At 38.3% G+C, this 24,556-nt stretch overlaps 1 protein-coding gene across 1 annotated transcript; it reads left to right on the plus strand.

The window, feature by feature from the left end:
- Positions 1–20,783: 20,783 nt before the first annotated feature.
- On the plus strand, positions 20,784–24,445 carry LOC121761353 (probable dolichyl pyrophosphate Glc1Man9GlcNAc2 alpha-1,3-glucosyltransferase). Its single transcript, XM_042157010.1, has 4 exons — positions 20,784–21,573; positions 22,011–22,217; positions 22,541–22,778; positions 23,833–24,445. Exons 1-4 carry the CDS (start codon positions 20,845–20,847, stop codon positions 24,204–24,206), a joined length of 1,548 nt encoding a protein of 515 aa, XP_042012944.1. The 5' UTR covers positions 20,784–20,844; the 3' UTR covers positions 24,207–24,445.
- The last annotated feature ends 111 nt before the right edge of the window (positions 24,446–24,556 follow it).

The raw sequence follows: 24,556 nt of genomic DNA on the forward strand, positions 1-24,556 counted from the left end.
GCTGCTTTCCCTTCCCTTTGTCGTTTGGACGGTTTGGGCGAGGGCGTTTGTTGGAGGGACCGCCCCGCTCCAACAGGTTGGCTTTGGCTTCATTTGGGGTGAAGCCTTTAGCCTTCTGATCACTTTTGCGCACGTCGGCCTCAATGCGCAACTTCACGATCAAGTCTTCAAGGGTCATCTGCTTTCGCTTGTGCTTGAGATAACTCTTGAAGTCCTTCCAACTTGGAGGGAGCTTGTCAATGATCGTGCACCTTAGGAACTTATCGGGCAAGGTCATCCCTTCAGCCACTAAGGAGTGGATGATCATTTGGAGCTCTTGGACTTGCTCCATGATGGGTCGAGAGTCGACCATCTTGTAGTCCATAAACTTGGATGCTACAACCTGTTCAGTCCCTGCAGCATTGTCTATGCTATATTTCTTCTCTAGGCTTTCCCACATTTGTTTAGATGTGGTTACATTGGAGTATACATTATAGAGGCTATCATCTAATGCACTTAAAATAAAGTTTTTACATAGATAATCCCCTTTTCTCCAAGCTTCATAGTCCGCCATGACTTCGAGCCTAGTCTCTTGGTCGCTTGGCGCGGGCGGCTCGTTCTCCGTGAGGAAGTTGGCGACGCCCAATGTTGTCAAGTAGAACAACATCTTCTGGTACCACCGCTTGAAGTCAGATCCTCCAAACTTTGGTGGCTTCTCGGCAGGTGGCATCATTCTTGGTGCCAAAGGTGCCGCAGTTGGTCCTTGGAAGGAACCAATTCCGTTGCCCCCGAAGGAGCCAACAACTTGGTTGGGCATAGAGCCCCCACCATTCATGTTGGGCATAGAGCCCGCCATGGTCATGTCGGGCATAGAGCCCGTCATGTTCATATTGGTCCCGGAGGAGCCAATACCCGTGTTGGTCCAGAAGGAGCCAGCACCCGTGTGAGACCCGAAGGCCCCAGCACTCGATCCATTAAAGGATCCGAAGGAACCACTAAAAGTGGAACCAACTGTTCCACTCGAGGTGGATCCGCCAGTGAGCCCATGGGTGTTAACATACACCCAAGGGGTTGTTGATGAAGATGGATAGAACCCAGGGGTTGGCATCATCGGCGGAATCGATGAAGTGTTGACCGGTCCAGTGGTCGCCATGGTGGAGGGAATGGCAGCGGCGGAGGTGGCAGCGGCGGTGTTGGAATCAGTCGACATTTCCAGCAAAGGTATTAAGTGTTTCGAAAGGCAAGTTATATCTCGTCTTGCGATTGTTGGTTTCTGGATTACAAGATAGCAAATCCGGGCGTAATACAACCCAAAAGAAGGAATACAGAAGGAAGAACTGAACTGAAATTACAACTTAAAAAATGAAGCAACTAAACCAGTATGGTATGATAGCCGAGTCGAGGGGGCCTCTTCCCGCAAGACGAGATACGCCCTGGTAGTGCTCTCGGTTTGGCGTGTCGTCCCCAAAGGTAAAACGGCTACGTCTCTATTGATGCAGCACCGCAATCAACAGAGCTCCGGCGAACTGGATGGAGGAGAGGGCAGAGCTTCGACAGAAAAACTATGCAGGGAGAGGGAGAGAGCTTATGATGCAGAATGCTTTTTGAATTGTGTAGTGATGCATGGAATGGCTGGCCTATTTATAGGCTCAGTCCACTGCAGGGGGTCAACAGCCATGATGGCTGTCATCATGGCAATTCGTAACCGACGTCGGTTACAGACGTGTGGCAGGAGTGTGCCATCCGTGTGTGGAGCGTGTGGATTTCTCACGTGGCAACCGTGACTGTGCCTCGCTTGACGACGTGTCAAGCCACTTGGATTGCTGACTCGGCAGTGGTCCAAAAAGAATAGTTTGGGCCAAGCACCAAGCCCAAAGACCACCCAAAGACCAATTGCCAAGTCCAAGTCCAAGATCAAGATCGGGATCGGGATCGGGATCGGGATCGGGATCGGGATCGGGCTCGGGATCGGGCCCGGGCCCGAGGCCCGAGGCCCGAGGCCCGCGGCCCGCGCCCGCGACCACGAGCACGAGCACGGGCACGGGCACGGGCACGGGCACGGGCTCGGGCTCGGGCGGGCGGGCGGCGGCGGCGCGCGCGTGTGCGCGCGTGTGGGCTCTTTCACCCATCTTGGTCCACTATAATTATTAAGTAACATAAAGTCACTTAATTTATACACATTAAAGATGTGTTAATCCTCCAATGTGGGATAATTAACACTAGTTAATTATTCCCTAAGCTCCATCTCCAAGCTTTAATTAAAAGCTAATTATGCCCAACTTTAATCCACTATTTCTCACTCACCGGAAATCGGATTTGAGAAAGTGAATATACTACATTTACCTACGTAAAATGTAGATCGACGCTATGTCATTTAATTTCACAAAATTAAATGTCTCGTCACATTTATTATTTGGTCAAAATCCATTGACCGGGCATATTTAATCCATGATTTTTTACAATTAGCAATATAAATAGTCCCGGATGTAAAATAACACCCTTGGAACTGGTTAGAGGAGGGCGGCTCAAGCCACCCAAAATCAATAGTAAAACCAAATGTGCATCCATGGGCGGGAAGATTTACTGGGTGCAAGATTTAACTAATATTTATTCCTTTGATCTTAAAAGCGAGGTTTTTACCAGTTTTTCGGTTCTGCCTCATCTCAATAGAATTCGACACCGTAATTACTGTTATAACATTAGGAGACTATTTTTGGGGGACTGCCTATGTGTGTGCGGTTTTGATGACAATCACAATTTCCCAATGTGGAGTATTGGAGTATATTGAGTATATTTCTCCCAACCAAAGGGTTGGATGACATAATCTTGATGGATTATGGGTGTGGTAAACTATATTGCTACGCCACCAACAACTTCAAAAAAATTTCATGTTTTGGCACTTATAATTAAGAGATAATTGTATCCCTTGTCAAGCCAACCTTTGTTTCACTCAAATCCTTGAATTAGATTTTCCACATTTATTATAGCACAGAAAGAAATAGATTTTCAATAAAATTACATCTGACTCTTGATCAAATCAAATCATATTTGTTTGATAATGTTGTCTATAAATATGAACTACTACAACTTACTTATTTCCCCGACGCGTAACTTTTTGAACATATGAAAGAGCTTTCGAAATCATTTTTACAAATTCATAACCCTCAACACAAATTTCATATTCCCTCCGTCCCCGATTAAGAGTCACACTTTTCTATTTCGGTCCGCCCCAATTAAGAGTCATACTTCATTTTTACCATAAATGGTAAGTATGTCTCATATTTTATTAACTCACTTCACTCACATTTTATTATAAAATCAATATAAAAAAGTGGGTCTAACATTCCACTAACTTTTCTTTACATTTCTTAAAATCCGTGCCCGGACAAAGTGTGACTCTTAATCGGGGACGGGAGTAATATATTGCAACATATTTTTATATTTACATAACACAAGTACGAAAAAATTACACAAGAGATAAAAACGAAAGAAATTACACCACTCAATTATATTATATTAACAAGTATACTTAAACTCACCACAATTGCCACGTCAAGTTATTTTACGAGATCGACGGTTAATTGCAATGAACAAGATTTTCCAAAGTTTGATTAACGACCTTAATCTCACTAATGCATAGAACCAGAAAGATGTTTTTGACAAATATAAAGGGCCAATTTTATAATTTAGTCAAACTAACATTTCTCTCATAGTGACCAAAAAAATAAAAGAATAATTCCGACCTACCCGATTCGACCAGTGACCTAAAACCAAGTTTATCAGCATAGGAGGTCGACCTCCACGTCAGAAATTCAATTTAAAAAAATGCCTTACATGAGTCTCTCTCTCATCGACCCAAGTCCCCCTCTCTCTTCAAATAGACCGTTCGGTCTCTCTTCTCATTTCACCACTCAGCCAATGAGATTGTGCCAAATGGTACAATTTCATTGGCTGATATTATTATTTTTAATAACTAATATATCTTTAATATATTATATTAAAAAATTATAAAATTTATACCAAAATTCATAATTTTTCTTCCTCTATAAATAGAGACCACATTTGCTATAGTTTTGCCCACAAAAAATCTCATCTTTTCTCCTCCTATAATCCTCGTCGTTTAGTATAATTTCATATTTTTTAGTTTCCCTTGTTGCTAGCTATGGAGGATGATGAGAATAATATATTCTCAAAATTTCAACCCTTCCCAAAACTTCAACCCTTCTCAAGATTATTTCCCTAGCTTTGATGATTTTCAGAATTCTGAGCAATTTCAAAGTTCATTTCAAAATCAACATTCAAGCCAAACCATATCACAAACCAAGAGTGTTGTAAACACCCCACATGGTTGGAGTGAGCAAGAAGACATGGCATTAATGTCTGCTTGGTGTTTTGTGAGTACGAATGCAGTTGTTGGCACCAACCAAACTAGCAACCATCTATGGCAAAGCTCTGCTAAACGATTTGGTAGAGCATATATGGGCAAAATTCGGCAATTGCAATTGAATGTCTAGTTTTCATCTTATGTATGAACACCAATGCTGTATTTTCAATTTCGTATTTCCATGGTTGTAATTTATGTTTTTTATTTGTTTATTTTTATAATTTTTAGTTTGTCATTTATTACGTTTTTCGATAAATTTACAATAATAAGTATTTCATGTAATAATAATAATAGTATTAAAAATAAATATATAATAGTGTGGTTGGGTGGTCATTGATAAACCATGAAAATATGTGTAGTTGGGTTGGATGAATATTAATGATGTGGAAGATAATGTGGATGAGATAGAAATGAATTAAATATTGAAAAAGTGGATAGTTGGATTGGATTGGGGGTTGCTGATAAACATGGTCTACGGATAACAGCTGAACGACTACAGTCCTCCGCTCTACCAACTGAGCTAAGGTCGGCTTGTATTTATGTCATTTTGTTAATTGTATTATTATAGTAGTCGTCTAGAATGTATAAATCTATACCCGTTCCAAATTTGATTAATTGCGTCGACATGTTTACTCTTTAAAATAATTAGTTAATCATATAATTAAAACTTGAATATCACATTGGTATTATTATTAGTAATAACTAATACTACTATAAACTATGTAGAATATAAGATTATTACTGAGAAAAAACATCACATAGACATGTTGATAAATGTACGGACCCATTTAGAATTTATATACCTATAGAATTTCTCGTAAAATAATCCCCAAATTACCTTAAAGCTGTTCTAGCAATTGATTCTAACTAAAAAGTATGAACACATTAAAGTATAAACTTTAAACGTATATTTTTCATTTAATTTAATACAAAACTTAGTTATAAACACAATTTTAATTTGAATTAAATTTTAAATTTGGTGAGTGTAAATCAAATCTGGATTCATAATAGCTCAATAAACTGACTATTTGACCAATAATGATTATTATTGAGCTAAATCATTTAAAAAAATATTTACTCAATCAAAATTTGTTATTTGAACAAATTGGGGAAGAAGTTATTTTGGTTGGAGGAATATGGTCCTAAACAGACTCTAAAACAAATTACTTCATCTGTATAATAATAAGAATCTCAATTTTCCATTTATTAGTTCATCAATATAATTTTTATTTCACTTTTACAAAAAAAATGTTAAGTTAATTTTACTTCCTACTAATGTACTTCACTCATCTTTCATATTTTCATTAGTAAAATCAATATTCCATATGAAAATGTAACTCACATTTTATAAAATTTTTTTACTCATAAATATTTCACATATCTCAAAATACGGTAAAAAAAGAGGGAAATCTAATCATGGACCGATAGAATACACAAATTACAGGTGTATTTTGTTTTATAAGGAAATTCATATCTTCATTAATTGAGAAAATTGAGTATTGCAGAAGTAGCAGGTCCACCATTTCAAGATATTTGACTAATCTTTTCATTCTAGATAGATTTTTTTTACCCCGAAAGTAATATATTATTCAATCAAATCCATTACGACTACATTGTGAATAAAAATTGGAATGCAATTCAACCAATACTTGCTATCAGCTATAGAACTCGATGCCCGAGCAAGCGTGTGAGCAACCTGATTCGCTAATCGCCTTACACACCTCATAGAGGATTCAGGTACCTCTTTCAAAAGCTGACGACAATCTTCTACCACTGCCCCAAAGATGGATTCATCCTTCTGTACCCATGTCACCGCGAGAACTACCGTTTGGGCATCCATCTCAAACTCCATCTCCTTCCATCCCTCTCTTTTGACCCAACTCAGCACCTCTCTCAAGCTAAGAAGCTCGGCCATAGAAGGGTCAGCTACCCTTCCTACCTGTCCGCACATCGCCGCCACCACCATCCCTTCAGAATCTCGAACAACCACCCCACAACCTACTTTTCTTTGCCCCGGGAACACAGCAGCATCTATATTGCATTTTAGTACACCATTCTGCGGCTTCACCCATTTTTCCTCCAAGTGAGGTCTCCCACCCCGTTCACCATTTTGAACTTGAGCTTCTCTCCAAGCCGTCAGACAATTACGAGCGGCACCAATAATTCCAGCAGCTGACTCGTTCTCATTCCGCCAAATAATTTTTTTCTGTTAAACCATAGATGCCACAGAACAACAACCACTTCTTCAACTTCCACCTCTAAATCACAACCCACTATTTTTTCTAACCATTCAATAAACCCCCTCTCACCTGGCGAGATTACCGGCACTCCAAGCCTCTGCCAACAATCACGAGCAAGACCACAAGAAATAAGACAATGGATAATAGTTTCTGTCTCAAAGTTGCACACCGACATATCTCCGAAACCTCCATCTGGCGTTGTCGCAATTGGTCCCTCGTTGAAAGGAAATTTCTACATGCCTTGCATAAATATATCTTCACTTTAGGTGGCACTTTTAATTTCCAGAGTTTACTCCACACCATCGATTATGTATCAACTCCAAAGGAGCCTTCGCACAAAAACTTATATGCTGAGCGTACAGAGAAAGATACCTTTTGCACCGGGCACCGGAATAATGCATCCTCTCTAGAGCTCCGGGCCAGTGGGATGCTTAGCAGCTGCTCTGCTTCTTCTTCATTAAACACAGCTCTCACCACTGCTTCATTCCACACACGTGCCCCCTCAAAGGGCAACTCTGACATTGTAGCATCACAGAATCGAACATCTCTACAAGAGATTGGATGGAGTTTATCGACACCCGGCCACCACTTTCCCCCATAAATGGACGTTTCTCTTCCATCGCCAATGTGTTGCCTAAAGCCATCCTTCAATCGATCTTTGGCTGCCACTAATCCACTCCAAAATAAACTTTGATTACCCACCTTTCCAGCATCAAGAATCCTATGTCGAGGAAAATATCGAGCTTTAAGGACCCGTCCAAGTAACGAGTTAGGATGCTCAATCAATCTCCACAGCTGCTTTCCCAATATCGAGATATTAAATTCTTTCAACTTTCGAAAGCCCATACCTCCTTTACATTTTGGCACACAAAGTCTATTCCAAGCCGCCCAATGAATTTTTTTCTTATGTTTTGTATCTCCCCACCAATAACCATTTAGCATTTTCCTAAGGTCATTACAAATTCCATCTGACAGTAGGACCATATTCATCCAATAGATCGGTTGGGCCTGCGCCACACTTTTAATAAGTACTTCTTTACCTTCCTTAGAAAGCAGAGATTCATTCCACCTCGCCACCTTTGTCCACACTTTTTCTTTTAGAAACCGAAAGGCAACTTTTTTGTCTCTCCCAACAAACATAGGCATCCCCAAATAAATACCACATCCATTTGATAAATTTACACCTAGCAACTCACATACCTCATTCATAGCATTGGTGGAAGTATTGGAGCTGAAGAAAGCGTCTGATTTATTATAATTTATTAGCTGACCAGATGCTTCTCATATTCTTTAGTACACTCTTTCACCACATTTCCCTCATGCTGATTTGCACGAAAGAAAAGTAAGCTATCATCTGCAAAGAACAAGTGGGAAACAGTAGGTGCCCCTCGGGATATGCAGCACCCATGCAATTTCCCCAACCTCTCTGCCCTCCTAAGTATAGCCGAGAAGCCTTCCACACAGAGGATGAAAAGATAGGGGATAAAGGGTCCCCTTGCCTTAGGCCTCGACTCGGTGTGATTGGGCCCACTTTGTTATTGTTGTTCACCACAAAATATTTCACGGATGACACACACATCATTATCCACCGAATAAAACGATCATTGAAACCCATACGACAAAGCATCTGCAGTAAGAAACTCTATTCAATACGATCATACGCATTCCTCATATCAAGCTTAAGAGCCGCACAACCCGTATCACCTTTTGATTTCCTACGCATCTAGTGCATTGATTCAAAAGCAATAAGAGCATTATCCGTAATTAACCTCCCAGGAATGAAAGCACTTTGTGAATCTGAGACCACTTTGTCAAGGATCTTTTTCAGCCGATTAGCCAACACCTTCAAAATTATCTTCTGTAGGACATTACATAACGCAATAGCCTATAATCTGCTATGGTCTCCGGCCTTCCCTTTTTCGGAATCAACGTGATAAACTTATCATTAAGATCTATGGGTAAAGATTCAGAGCTAAGGATTTGAACACAAGATCCAACAACATCTCTACCAATAATATGCCAAATATTCTGGAAAAAAACCTGGATTCATTCCATCAGGTCCTAGAGCCTTGTCCTGGTGCATAGAGAAAACCGTCTGCTTGATCTCTACCTCAGTTACCCTTTCAATTAGCAATTCATTATCTGATGGAGCTACCCGACCAACCACCGTATTCGATCACTGACTCACACCTCACCGGTTGGGCACTAAATAAATTAGAGAAATAATCAGAAATTGCTACTCCCAAACAGTCATCCCAAGATTTCCATACACCATTGTCATCTTTCAATTGAGATATGGAATTTTTCTTTTTTTTCTGGCAGATGCCTTTGCATGAAAAAATTTAGAATTGTGGTCACCATCCGGAAGCCAATGTTGTTTTGCCCTTTGCCTCCAGAAGGTTTATTGTCTTGCAACAGTATTCGAGTATAACAACTGAGCCTCCACAAACCATCTTCTCCCCCCCACATCACGTCTCCCTCTTAGAGCTGACATCTGTCTCTTACTCTCATTGATCTTCTCATGAAACTGCTTTGATAAGGACTCCCCCCAAATTTGAAGTGCACGGCCACAAGTATTAATTTTCTCCATGATTTGGTTGCTTGGCATAGAGTTCCAGGCATTTTCCACCATTTCCTTACATTCTCTTTCACGAATCCATAAATTCTCAAAACGGAAAGGTTTAACCTTCACCACATATACCTGCGAGCTCGGATGCAAGAGGATCGGAATATGATCTCATGTAGCTGTGACTAAATGCTCAACAAGAGCAAGACGATGCCTCCTCCTCCAATTCGGACACGCCACCGCCCTGTCGAGTTTCTCCTCAACCCAATTATCTGTGCCCAGACCTCTTTCCAATGTAAACGGGTATCCCCAACTCTCAATACCTATCAGTTCGCCATAATTAAGCGCCCGTCGAAAACCTTCACAGTTGGGCAAATAGATTTCCCTTCTTCCTCGGGGCGAGGACGTGCTGGGCGTGCCTCGCCGCCTGGGCAAGAAGAGGGAGAGGACGGGCCTGGCGTGCCTCGTCGGGCGTGCCATTCGGCGAGAAGGGGGAGAGGATGCGTCGGGCGTGCCTCGCCGCCCCTATAGTGCGCCGGTCATCGGCTCACCGCAGCGTCCGACCAATTTTTTTTAAAATTATTTTCAAAAATTTTATTATAAATACCACTCCCCCACCACCCATTTCACACTCTCTCCATTAATTCACTCTCTACTTTTTCACTCTCTAAAAATGCACGGTGGAGATGACGAATCACCCGGAACTGACGAATCGGGATATGGCGGCTATCCTTCCCAGCCGTGGGGTTTGAGTCCAACTCCTCCTCCATCTCAGCCGTGGAGGTCGAGTCCCACGCCCCCTCCAGGTCACACGTGGTCGCCGACCTCCCCGCCGTGGCAACAGACCCAATTTCGAGGTCAGCCCTCTTTTTAGAGGAATTTGGGTCGTTCGGCGTTTGGAGATTACAGACCCAACCTGGACGCGCTTAGCCATCCGCGGCCGGAGACCCCTTTCCAATCCAGCCAATCTCCTTTCACCGAAGCGGATCGGGACAATTGTGGATGCTCTAAGTAAATTACTTTGTCACGTCACTATTGATTGATGTAAAGCTCTGCGGTTTAAATAAATTACTCTGTCACATCATTATTGATCGATGTAAAGCTTATACTACATTCAAATTTTCATTAAGTTTTTTAAGAGAATCAATAATATTTTATCATCTACTTGTGATTCAAACTCCTGACATTTCCAAATTATTGGTTAGAGCATCCGCAATGGCGGACGTCGACGCGGAATTCCCACGGATTTGGCGGAATTCCGTGGCGGACGTCCGCCATTAGGCCACACACGCGCGGATACAGAATTCACATGAGGACGTCGCAGGTCCGCGCCCTTCCGTGGAATTCCGCGCGGAATTCCGTCCTGACGTCCGCCATTGCGTGGATTGTCACGGAATTCCGCACGGAATTCCGATTTTTGCATTTAATTTTTTTTTTGATTTTCTATAAATACGTCTCGTTGAACTTCATTTCATCTGCACCACTTGTTTTAACGAGTATCTATGTCACACCTCAACCCCTCTGACGTATACTCTTTTAATAAATAAATCATTTATCATAAAAGCAATCAATACACGTGTCTAATTCATAGAACACCCATATTATATAAGTTCAAACCAACACTTATCGAATACATATTTCAAAATATCCTGTAAAAGTAGTGGAACCCTTTCACCAGTCTATATACTATACATTTATCTACATGCAAAAAGATGAGGAGGAGAAGGTTGCCAATATGCGTCAGCCTCCGAACCTGATAACACGTGGAGTTCCTATGACCCACGTCAGTCAAAACTTTACTGCTATCTTATTCCTAAAAAATTTAGTGGTATATATGAGCCACACTCAATATATATAAATTTCCACCCTTAATCTCACATGATACAAACATCAAGCATATTCTTTTATCAATACATATAATCAGAAACAATATATATAACATAGTTTAAAAACAAACCATTTCATATTCATATGCATATGCCACTCTATTCAGTTTATTATTCTGTAACAGTCAAGCCTGGTATCTGCCCGGGATTCCTCTATGACCCGAAGGTCTCTCTGTAATTGGACTCATAGGTCCCTCTGTATTTGACCCGAAGGTCCCTCTGTAATTGGACTTATAGGTCCTCTGTATTTGACCCGAAGGCCTCTTTGTAATTGGACTCATAGGTCCCTCTAAAATTTCAGATCCAGTACAAGGCTTTCACAGATCCACTTTAATCACATGATTCATGTACTTTCAATACCATAGGTAAAACATCAATTTCATATTTCTATCATATAATTCATTTAGAACATCACACCAATCACATATCCATATCATATTCCACCATCTATATCAAATAACACATAATTATATTGTATCACATTATATAATCAAATCATTCATCTTGTTTAACACCTAGCAAAGAAGCAAATAAAACATGTAAAATTAAATGTGTGATTTGTACACACCTCAAAATAGGTAGATAAACTAGTTGAACACCGATTCCGTCTACTGAACTACGACCTTCAATTCTATTTTTTTTCGTATTTTTCTGCTCCCTTTCAAACCTAAGCTTCCTTTTATATATATATATATATATATATATATATATATATATATATATATATATATATATATATATATATATATATATAAATGTATATGGCGGTGTAATAGACCGAGTCTTATTTAGGTATTAATTATTAATACTATATAACAATTAATATTTATGCTAATTATTTTTGTACTCTTAATAACTTATACATATTACGTCATGAGTGATGGTAATAATATTAATAATATATTATGTGTGTCCACTTGGACTGAGTTGCAAATTTCCAATAATTCTTGAAATTAGAAATGATGATGAGAGTTGCTAAATTCTTACACGTATCCCTGCATAAAACTTTATGTATATCTCCTAGTTAGTAAAACTAATTATACAGGTTACAAGTAGTGCTCGTATCCAGATTCCTAGGTAATCAAACTATTGCTTCTGTACATGTACTAAGAACAAGTATATATATATAAAATAATAGTTTCATGCACACCCATTCACGTAAACAACATGCACATTTAACTTTAATTATACTAAAGCAAAATATTTGTTACACACATAATAGAATATGTGGTTTTAATATTTGGGCAACATGACAAAGACATGCCTTTGTTTTCTTTATAGTCTGCTGCTTATAAATGTTCTAATAAATATAAAATAAGAGTAGTATTCAATTTATGCAATAATTATTGATGAAAAGAATCATCCACTTTTTAAATAATACTTACTAGTATTCAATTTTATGCAATGATTATGGATGATAAGAATCATCCACTTTCTAGCGCCATCCATCACAACTATATAGTTTTGTTTTCACATTTGGTAACTGAATTTTAACCCATCTACTAATAAATTGTCTATTAAATTATATTGCAATAGTTCATCATCAAAATATATATGGACATATTAGAAAATATATTTTATCATCATCAAAATATAAATGTATATGAATGGGTCATTGAAAGTATAATTTCCATTTGTCGTCTCATGTAAGTCTTTGACACAAAAATAATAATACTACTGGATATGATAAGGATACGAACACAACATGAACATAATAAGGAGATTGATTTGATAAGAATACGAACACAATAATACTTGACAGTGGCTCATTCATTTGGTGTGTATTCTTATAGTGATAAAAAATTATCAGTCATATCTAACATGAATACAAAATAGTACAATACATAAATATCTTATCTCATGTATTCAAGAGCGGATAGAAAAATTTGTTTAACATGTGCTATATATCGTGATTCACATTCAATTTTAGGACGTCCCATGTCCCAACTAAATTCATACATTTCTTCCTTTGCAAAACCAACACTTTTTTATTAGAAAAAAACACTTTCTTGTCTCTATTAATTTATTCTCTTTCACTAAATCCACTAAACATAATTTTCTTGAATTCTTCTTTTTTTTTAAACTAAAAAGACAATCCTTCAAAAAAAGTGTATTTAAGCATACAATATTATTTAATAAAAGATAAAAGAATAGTTTACTATATGTTCAACGCGTACCTACATATCATTTTTTTTAAATCTTGTGCTTAAAAGAGTGTTTACTTACGAAACAGAGGAAGCACTCCCTCCGTCCCATAGTAAAAAAGAGTCTTGTTTTGCCATTTTTATTCGTAATAAGATTTCTATTTTACTTTTACCATAAATGGTAAGTAGGCCCCACATTCCACCAACTTATTTCACTTACATTTTATTATAAAACATAACATATATATATAGGACCCTTATTCCTCTAACTTATTCAACTCACTTATCTTTACATGTATTAAAGCTCGTGCTATAACCAGTGGCGGACGCAGAAATTTTATGGTGGGGTCCAAATTAGTGTTGATAGTACTATAGTATTTTTTAGCGCCGTCAATTTAGAGAACCAATTATAAAAGTTAGAGATACGTATGAGGCGATTGTTGATAGATGCAACGTCAACGTAAAAAAAATCTACTTTGTCGAAAAAGAGAAAAAATAAGTAAAATAAAACATAAATTATTGCAGGAAAGAAAGACTTAAAATTGAAATCGAGTATATCATAGCAATGTAAATTATAGAACAAAAAGTGATATAAATATAAAATAGAATAGTCAATGTTAAATGTAAGAAAAAATTTAGTAATTGATCGAATATAGTGAGAATTGAACTCAAGTCTAACTATAAATAAGAAAAATAAGGGAAAATATTAGTAAGAAGAATAGTAAAAATAAGGGAAAGTATAATAGTCAGAAGAATCAGTAAAAATCTTAATCACCAAGATGGTTTCCCTCGGGTATCGATCGAACTCCCACTAATCACTAATAAGAATGGCTAAAAGGAAGCCAACTACGCCAATGAATTACTTGGTTATACTTTGAATATGGATAATATATACTCGTTCTTAAAATTCTTGGGGGTTCCATGGGTCCCCCGTGATCCTCTATAGGTCCGCAACTGGCTATAACTAAATAGGAGTATGATTTATATTGTGGGACGAAGGGAGTATTTCATTGCGATAACATAGACTTTTGCTTAATAATTCACGTAAAATATTAAACACTAAATAATGTTATGCAATAAAAAAAATTTTGTTTGGCTTGGCGTGGGTGTGCGTGTGCGTGTATCTATGAATTAGACTTGTCGAACTTAAAAGTGCGTGCAAATTGGAGTTGAGAATATAAAGGTTTGTCGGGGAAGAAACCTAATTTTATAAACTTTGTGGGGGCAAAGAAGAAGAAAAGGCCATCAGTTTGGGAAAAGCGAAAACGCTTCGGCCCTAGCTTAGGCCATCCGCAATGGGGCGGACGATAGCACGCCCGATGGCGCGCATCGTCCGCGCCCGCCCCATTGCGGGTGCATGACATAGGCCGCGGACGATCGTCGCGCCCTATACTAAGGGCGCGGAGTATAGCGCGGACGACGCCCATCGTCCGCGCCATCGTCCGCCCCATTGCGGCCTACGCGGACGATGGCCGCTGACGATAGGCCATCGTCCGGCCCAATGTGGGCTACGCGGACGATGGCACGCGGTTTCGTTTTTTTATAAATAGAGTTCATTTGTAATTTCATTTCACGATTTCACTTTGGAAACTTATTACATTTACATAATTACTACGAAATGGATTCAAGTCCCAATAGTCCTATGTTTAGCGGAGAGGCGCGTAGGCCGGGTACAGAACCCGACGAATATCGTTCGTTCAACGCCGACACCCAGTACGATCCCGATTTCAGTACGGAATCGTACGGGTTGTCTGACATGGAGTCGTCTCCAAACCGACCAAGCGCTCCCTCCCGCCGTGACGCCGCAGCGGCCGATCCCGAACTCGCTGTGACCGCTTCCTCCCCAGCCAAAAAGAAGCAGAACCGGCAGCGGGCGTAGAAGTTGCCGCCTCCCGGAAATTGCGATGAGTATGCCCCCGGCCGTACGAACTACACCGACGACGAAACCCTCATTTTGGCCCGGTTTTGGATAGATATATCGGAAGACCCGATTTTCGCGAACAACCAGAGGCAGGGCGCGTACTGGGAGCGCATCGCCGGCCTCTACAATGAGGCCAAGCCGCCGACCGCGTACAAGTGCAAACGTGAGCAACTCTGCAAGCACTGGGATCAAGTGAAGAAGCAAGTGAACTTGTACGCGGCAGAGTTCGAGAAGTTCATGCGGGCACAAGGGAGCGGCGAGAGCTTGAGCGACGTGCGCGCTAAAGCGCTGTTGTCGTACCGGTCGATGTACGGCGACTTCAAGCACGAGGCCATCTGGGCGCTCTTGAGGGACAAGCAGAAGTTCCAAGGTGGAATTCTGCACACTGGTGCGCCGAAGAGGATGAAGACCACCGAAGCTGGTGATTACACGAGCAGCGGCAGCGGCAATCACCCGGTTGACCTCAACCGGACTTACGTGGATGAAGGGAGTTCCGACACACCGGTGTCCTCCCGGCGTCCGCCCGGCGTCAAGGCTGCGAAGGCCAAGGGGAAGGCGGCCGCGACCCCACCGTTGCAAACCCATCTCCGTTCCCGGAAACGCTCCCGACCCAGACGGCCACCGCGTTTGAGTCGTTGGCAACAGAGTCGATGGCGAGGACGTTATTGCAGACGCACAAGGCCCTCAAGAAGTGTACCGACCCCGACGAAGCCGAATATCTGCGGGTGTTAATCGATGAGCTGCGTCCGAAGTTGGGAATTGCACCGACTTAGTTGTTTTTTTTTTAAGTTGAATGGTGTAACTTTTTTTTATTAATGTGTCGCCATTTGTTATTTAGACGTTTTTTATTTACTCGTTACTTGTTATTTGAAAACATTTAAATTAATTAGACAAAACAATAAAATGATGCCTTAGATCATATACATGATTGATAATTGCATCAGAGTCCCCACAGTTTTTGTCGTTTTCCATACGCCCACATCGGAGCTACGTCGGACGGGTCCCACTCCAGCAACGAACTAACTAACAAAATCATGCACAGGTGGGGCCCAGCCCAGCTGGGAGACTACGCGGGCTCTAATATCCAGGCCATTGTTCCCCGTCCGTCGGGACAATGTAAATATTCCAAACCATCATTATTCTTTCATCTATTTTAATCTTTTTCTACTTTCTCAATCCCATAAAAATACTCCCTCCTCCAATTTTAGGAGTCCTAAAATTTACCCTTTTTTGGGTATCTCCTTTAAGAGTCTAGATTGAAATATTCTATAAATACTAATAGGCCTCATATTCTATTAATTTTTTTCACTCACATTTTATTATAAAACTAATATATTTCCTTTGTCTCATGAAAATATGTGTACTTTTCACTTACATCCGTCCCACAAAATATGTGCATTCCATTTTTTGAAAATTATAATATCAAATTAATAATATAGGTCTCACTGTCTAGTAACACTACTTTAATTTAACTACCATCCTCCTTCTTTCTCTTACTTTACCATATCATTCTCCTCATCTCTCTTACTTTACCAATTTTGTCTTAATCCTCCTGTCATATCCATTGCTCATATTTTTATGGGACGGAGGGGGTATAAAAATAGAGCCTACATTCCACTATCTTTTTTACGAACTTTCCTTTATATTTCTTAAAACTCATCCCGAATTCAATGAGACTCCTAAAGTGGGACGAGGGAGTAAGTTATACCACTATTTTTTCATTCATCCCACATATATAGTCCATATCTATTACTCCCTCTGTCTCAAGTTATTTGAGTCGTATTTCGTTTTGGGTTTCCCCAAGTTACTTGAGTCATTTCTCTTTTTGACTACAGACAAAATATCTAATCACGCCTACTTTATTATCTCTTTTACTTTATTCTCTCATCTCTCTCTTACTTTATTATCTCATCTACTTTATTTTACTTTATTTAACTCACTAAACGCAACTTTCTTAAATATCGCGCCGAAAAGAAACGCCTCAAGTAACGTGAGACAGGGGGAGTATGATTCCTTTTATTTCTCTCTTACTTTACCAATATACCTTAAAACTTATGTCAACCCTAAATGACATATTTCTCTAGGAAAAAATGAAATATAACATTACTAAAATCTCTGTCCGCTATTAGATTTTATACAAGTTAACCTGACTTGAGTTTTAAAAAATATAAAGACAAGTTAGTGAAAAAAGTTAGTAAAATGTGAATCCTGGGTAAGATAAAAATTAGTGAAATGTGTGATCCATTATCAAAAGTAATAAAAAGTAAGTGTGACAATTATAGGCGAACGGACCAAAAAAGAAACTAGTGACAAGTATTAGCGGATGGAGTATAATTAGAGACGCACGCAATCTCTTCATCTCATTAAATATAAAACAATTTTTTTTCGACACAAGTTTTATGTACTGTTGTTTTATGAGTTAATGAAGATATAGTAACAGTAATAGAGAAAAAAAGTAAAGATGTTTTATTTCTATTTTAATAAATGTTTAATTTTTAATGAGACAAAAAAAACATTCCGTTGCCATGACCAAGATAATCCATCTAGGATTAAATTGTAAAACTATTTTTTTTAAAAATGACTATAATTAATTATCACATAATTATTCATTTATGATTAAATTGTGAAATTCAATACAGTATATATTTACACATTTTTTCACCTAAAGAATACTTTACGAGCAATTTAATTTATTTATAGCCTTATATACTGTACTTCATTTTGTAAATTTAGAGTGTGAATATTTTATGCAATCTAAGTAACAGTATTCACTTTTGTTTTCTACTACTATGAGTTTATGACTTACTCCATTTAGTTATTTTAGTTTTGCCAAAACACATCCTTAAGTCCTTATACTTTGTTGTTTATTTCAATAGATCCTTGTACAATTTTTCTATTTTAGTAAGTCTTATACTTTTATGTTCGATATATTCTAATCCTTATTTAACGGAACCGTTAACTTTTCTGTTATAAAATAACACATCATATATTAATTATTTAAATATATTCTACCTAATATCCTAATTGGAAAATAGGATCGTGACATAAATATATATATATATATATATATAAAAAGACAAAAACAAAAATAAAAATAAAATCTAAAACGAGTCTCTCATCAATAATCATAATTATCATATATATGTATATATAATCTGAATTAATTTAAACTAAATAATTGCAGGCCTCACGATGAGAAGAAGCACCAATCTCTAACCCTAACTGTGCTACTCGGATTAAACGAGCTTGCATCATTAGAGTACCCGCATCGCTGTCTCGACGTGGGCTCGGCACTCTCGTCTCGTCGCGTCCCGTTGCCCTTCGCAGAGATGAAGCTGGCGAGCCAGCTTGCCACGTGGCGCGCTCTGGCGCGAAGCGTGATGCCCACTCACTGGCCTGCGAGTGGGCGTCGTTTATATCCGTTGAAAAATATTTTTTTTTTATTCTGACAAAAACCAAAAATTAAAAAAAAAATTACCCTAAAAATACTAGTCGTTTATAGCCATTTTTCCAATATTTTAATTTTTTCTATTTTTTAAGCCCACAATCACTTCTATAAATATCGAATCATTCCCACAAATTATCCACCATAAAAAAAACTCTCTATTCTCACTCAAACATTCTACATTCTTCATCTCAAAACATTATTCTTCACCGCATCACTTTCCATGATTATGTGGATTTCAATAAATTGTAATATTATGGTTTCAATTATGTATTTTTCGTATTTTCGGATGTTGTAATTTTCATAGTTTTTAATGATTTTATGAATTATTAGTATTAATTTAATATTTCAAAGAAATATTAATTGAATTTATTGGAAATAAAAATAAAAAATGAAATTGAATGAATAGTTAAGGGATGAGATGGTTAAGAGATGGAGGGTTGCAGGTGTTGTCTCTTAGTTAAGAGATGGGGTAAAAAGTGAAGTGAGGCCCATGAATAGTGAAGGGATGAGACAGTATTGAGACCGAGATGTGGATGACCTTAGAGGTGAAGATAAATCCTCTTTACAAAAATCAATTATTCCAAAACCTAATTTCTAAAAAAAAGGAGAAGCTCATCAATTCGATTTTACAACAGTTATGGCGAGCATCGGTGGGAGAGGTTATCGAAACGACGATTTTGGTATTCATGATGGACACAATTGTGATCTCAACCATCGACGCCGATATCAAGATGCCGAATTTGGTGTTATCGGTGCTCGCCGCCGTGATCATCACCATCCTCCTCCTCTCCATGCACCCCGTCTCCGGCGGCCACATCAACCTGATCATCTCCTTCTCCGCCGCCTTGGTCTGAATTATCTCCATGGCGCGCGCCGCTGTCTACCTATGTTTGTTTTTTGTTTTTGTCTTTTTTTAAAAAAATTTATGTTATGTTGCTATTTTCCAATTAGGATATTAGGTGGAATATATTTAAATAATTAATATATGATGTGTTATTTTATAACGGAAAAGTTAACGGCCCCGTTAAATAAGGATTAGAATATATCGAATATAAAAGTATAAGGACTTACTAAAACAAAATTTTACAAGGACTTAAGGATGTGTTTTGCCTTTAGTTTTTTTGTTACACGTGATTCATAGAAATTGCCGGGGTTATTATAGAATTGTGCAACCGTATTATATTCTACTTTTACTCTAGCTCTTTCTTATTCTCCACTCTCCAATAATGATAATAATAATAATAATTATAATAATAATAATAATAATTATTATTATTATTATTATTATTATTATTGACACATATATAAATTTTCATAGATAATTAAATTATCTATATAGATTTTTAAAAAATGAAATACAAAATTATATATTTTAATTAATTATTGTCTTATATAGACAAAATTGAAATTAATGTGATAACAAATCAGGTCATTTTAAATAAATCAGCGTCATTTTAAAGACTAATAGTAAAAAATACATTAAATATAGGCTAATTCAAATCTTTACTATACTAATTTTGAAGGTGGTAAAACAATAAATGAACTCTTAATTTCCAACAGTCAAATATAGGGACAAAATTAAATCATATGTGGTGCATCGACTAATTTAAATAATATAGATATGATATGCCAAAATTAGTGTTCAATGACAAGTTAACTATGAAACTGACGTCCTTTGATGATTAATTAAGTGGAATTTTTTTATATGTCATTTCAATTTTTTTTATGAAACAATATTGTTTTAGTATAGTTAGACATTTCGACATTCACATTAGACCAAGACAACTTCATTTTGGATATAACAGTATGTCGCAATGGATTTAAATCGAGCGAAATTAATTTTTTTTGGAAAGTTGATTACATGCGGAAAAGCTTGTGTATTTTTTCACCACATTCAAAGTTAGTGGTAAAAATTTAAATTGGCCATTAATTGACGTGTTTTTTTTTAAAATTAGCCTTATTTTAATTAGAACTTGAAATAAAATGCACTGTTTTACTAAAAACAGTCATTTATGTAACGTTATGAGTATTTGATTCTGCCATTTTAATTTTAATTATGTTCGTGGGATAATTGAAATAAATTTAAAAACTAATACTATATGATTTTTTTTATTATATTTTCAAAAACTTAACTGATAATTTCAGTTTATGAGAAATTCCAAAGTATACATGAGTGTGTATTTAGTTTAAACACAAAATTTTTATGTGAATATTCAAAATTCATTACTAACAGTTGGTAGATCTACAAGTCGACAATCAGTTAACCAACTGACCCAATGACGAAACCCCCAACCAACAGCGGCGTTGTGTGGTGGCCGGCCCTCGTCGCCGCCGTCGTCAAACTCCTCCTCATCCCGGCCTACCACAGCACCGATTTCGAGGTCCACCGCCACTGGCTCGCCCTCACGCATTCCCTCCCCCTCTCCCGCTGGTACTCCGACACCACCAGCCAATGGACCCTCGATTACCCCCCTTTCTTCGCCTACTTCGAGAAATTCCTCTCCATCTTCGCCGCCAGAGTCGATCCGACCATCACCGACCTCCACCGTGGCCTCAATTACGCCTCCTCCTCAGTGATCCTCTTCCAGCGCTTCTCTGTCGTGCTCTCCGATCTCGTTCTCGTCTACTCCGCTTACAGATTGACTAGGAGCAGGAATTTTAGGGCTTTAGAGAGGCTTTTGATCTCGGCGTTGGTTATTTGGGCGCCGGGGTTGTTGATCGTGGATCATATGCATTTTCAGTACAATGGATTTCTGTTGGGGATATTGCTGCTATCAATTTCGTTTTTGGAGGAAGGGAGGGATTTGATTGGAGGTTTCATTTTCGCGGTTTTGCTATGTTTTAAGCATTTGTTCGCGGTGGCTGCGCCGGTGTATTTTGTGTATTTGTTTAGGCATTATTGTAGGGGTGGATTGGTCAAGGGATTTGGGAGGTTGGTGCTTATGGGTTCCGCAGTCGTGGCGGTCTTTGCCGCAGCCTATGGGCCGTTTTGGTACTATGGACAGGTAGATGATTGTCTCAACTTATACAAGTAGTTGTTAATGGTTAATGTTGTAGAATGTGAAAACGCATACATCTGTACCAGATCTTTCTCTTCTTCGTCTTTTAGGTGTGTTTGATGGTCTGTGTTCCAAATATCCTGTGAATTTCCTAATCTCCCTGTAGAGTTCTGTTGTGAGTTGATAATACATCACTAATTAAGTTTAGATGCCATTTATGAGAAGTTGTTTGTTGATTCTTGATGCATTTGAAAATTCACGGCACCAGTGGGGAGTAGAACATGCTACTATATGCCCTATGATGTGTTGAATTTTGCATCCATCCAGGATGAGACGTGGTTGAAGATTTGTAGTTATGGGATTCAGTTGGTGTGTGTTTAGTTGCTTGATTTCAGAAATAGACATTTACCGAATGCATGTTGTTTCCACTTGTAACCTTGCAGATACAAGAAGTTCTCCAACGCATGTTTCCTTTTGGCAGGGGACTCTGCCATGCTTACTGGGCTCCAAACTTTTGGGTATTCTATATAATGCTGGATAAGGCTTTAGGATTCTTGTTTACACGACTTGGTTTCAGTATCAAAGCCCCTACAGCTTCATTCACTGGTGGTCTTGTTGGAGATTCCTCGCCTTTCTCCGTTCTACCCACAGTAAGAATATATAGTTTTGTTATACTTTGTACTAATTATCCCAATTCAGTTATAGAAGCTGCCATTGTGCCTAAGCCTACAATCAAGAACTTAGTCGTTGAGTAGTTGTCATTCATCAGTGTCTTCATTCTTGCAAGAATATTGGCTTCAGGGATTCATAGTTTTGCACCCAAAATTTTTTCTTCTCTATATTACTCATATGTTTTGTTGGATATTAGATCTTGAATAATGTTATGTAAAAGTGATAGTAGTTTCATTCATATTGCAGATTAATTATGTGAAATACCAACGTTAATTTTTTACCAAATGGACTATAAATGCAGATCACCCCTCTTATAACATTCATCACAGTGCTCTTGGCGATCTCTCCATGTCTTGTGAAGGCATGGAGGAATCCCCAACCAGGGATGATCTCTAGATGGGTATCATACGCTTATACATGTGGCTTCCTGTTTGGGTGGCATGTCCATGAAAAGGCGTCACTTCACTTTGTGATTCCACTTGCTTTGACATCCTTGAAAAGTGCGGAGGATGCTAAGCATTACTTCTTTTTGTCCATAGGTATGAATACATATATGACTTAGCTGCTTTGGATTGAGTACTTATCCACTCATGCGATACTACCGCTTTAAGTTGATTGATATGCAAATTAATATGCATTTTCTATCTCTAAGTTGATTGATATGAAAATTAATATGCATCTTTATCTATCAAATAGTTGTCTTAAAACTCTTTTATTTTTCTTACATAACTATAATGTACTACAATTTCACACTGTTGATTTATGAGTCCACCTATTTCTTCAATCTACTGACTTTGCGAAATAAAATTCTACTAGTAGGCTTGTTCCTTAAGATAGTGGTTACTCAATGCTAGCACAAGTTATATAGTCTAATAGAGGAATTGATTTCCAAAGGCTAGCTTTAGTTCGTGACTTCGTTCGTAGATATCCCACTTCTGATTAATGAAGATGAAAGAACAGAAAGAAACTCTCCTCCGAATAGGCCACGGCAATTTCAAATATGCTTTTTTTGTTCTCTTATATCTACATCAAGATATTTGTAACTGACCTCTAAGATGTTATGTTGCTTTACTATCGAGCAAGTAATGCTGCTGTCTTGACAAATTTAGCTTGCCCATATTGGTGAATGGACTTGAAAGATTCTTTTGTAATTTTTGATTCAGTCTTCATCATCTAAAAATGGGTACGCAACAATTGAGGGAGATGTTTGATTGCACTTTAAGGAATAGTATAACTTTGGAAATCGGCCCCAGCGGTGGGTGGGTAGATGCACATTCCATTTTCAGTTGGTCATCAGAAGGCCTCACACGCTTTCTTTAAACATCTTCCTAATTTTCTCCCAATTGTTAGTGAAATAGTAATAACTAAAGACATTAGTAGTGTTCTACTCATACAGGTTTGTGAAATTAGTGGAGCAGTTTGCTGTCGACCAACTTGCAGGCTTAGTTACTCAAACCTAAGGATGTAACCTAGTCATCTGCTTGCAATTATTTGTCTTGCTGATGTTGTCTGATAGTATTAGTAGCTGTTTCTAATATTAATCCGGATTGCCTGTGTCAAGCTTACTCGTGTTTCCATTATCATTATGTACAGTATCCTGCTACTCGCTGTTCCCTCTTCTGTTTGAAGCACAAGAATATCCAATTAAAGTCGTGTTGCTGCTTCTACATGCTGTACTGATGCTGTATGGATTTTCTGCGCGTTTTCCCGGGGCAAGCGCCACGAGAGACCATGCTGTGAAGGGAGGTGATAACGAATCGGAAACTAATGCTTTCCGTATTGGGTGGTTCGGAAAATCTTACCTGGTCGGCTTAGTAGCGGTGGAGGTATGGGGACAATTTCTGCATCCCATTATTTTTGGTGATGCCCTTCCTTTTCTACCTCTTATGATGATTTCTATATACTGCGCGCTTGGGATGTTGTACTCTTGGATTTGGCAAATAACACAGATTGTTTTGACCAATTAGAAACAATTAATCACAGTTAGGATTTAATTACTATGGATTCACCGTACATCCAGGTGCACCCGAAGTGCGACTGGCCGTGATCATCTCAAGCCTCATAACTAACACATGACTAAGATTATGTTGCTGTAGTCTTGTAGTTTTATCAGCTCACTACCAACTATACATTTCAATGAACCTCAATTTTGGATATACACATGTTACTTGTGCTTTTCAATTTTGTACTGTATTTTGTTTCATCATACTGTATGATGTAAATTGTTATGCATATATGCTGATAAATCTGATAAAGAGCAAGATATAAAAACTGTGGTTTGACTTTCTTGATTGAAGTTTCATTGTCAAACTTATTT

Source organism: Salvia splendens, chromosome 13, assembly GCF_004379255.2.
Source record: "Salvia splendens isolate huo1 chromosome 13, SspV2, whole genome shotgun sequence".
NCBI classification, from domain to species: Eukaryota; Viridiplantae; Streptophyta; class Magnoliopsida; order Lamiales; family Lamiaceae; genus Salvia; species Salvia splendens.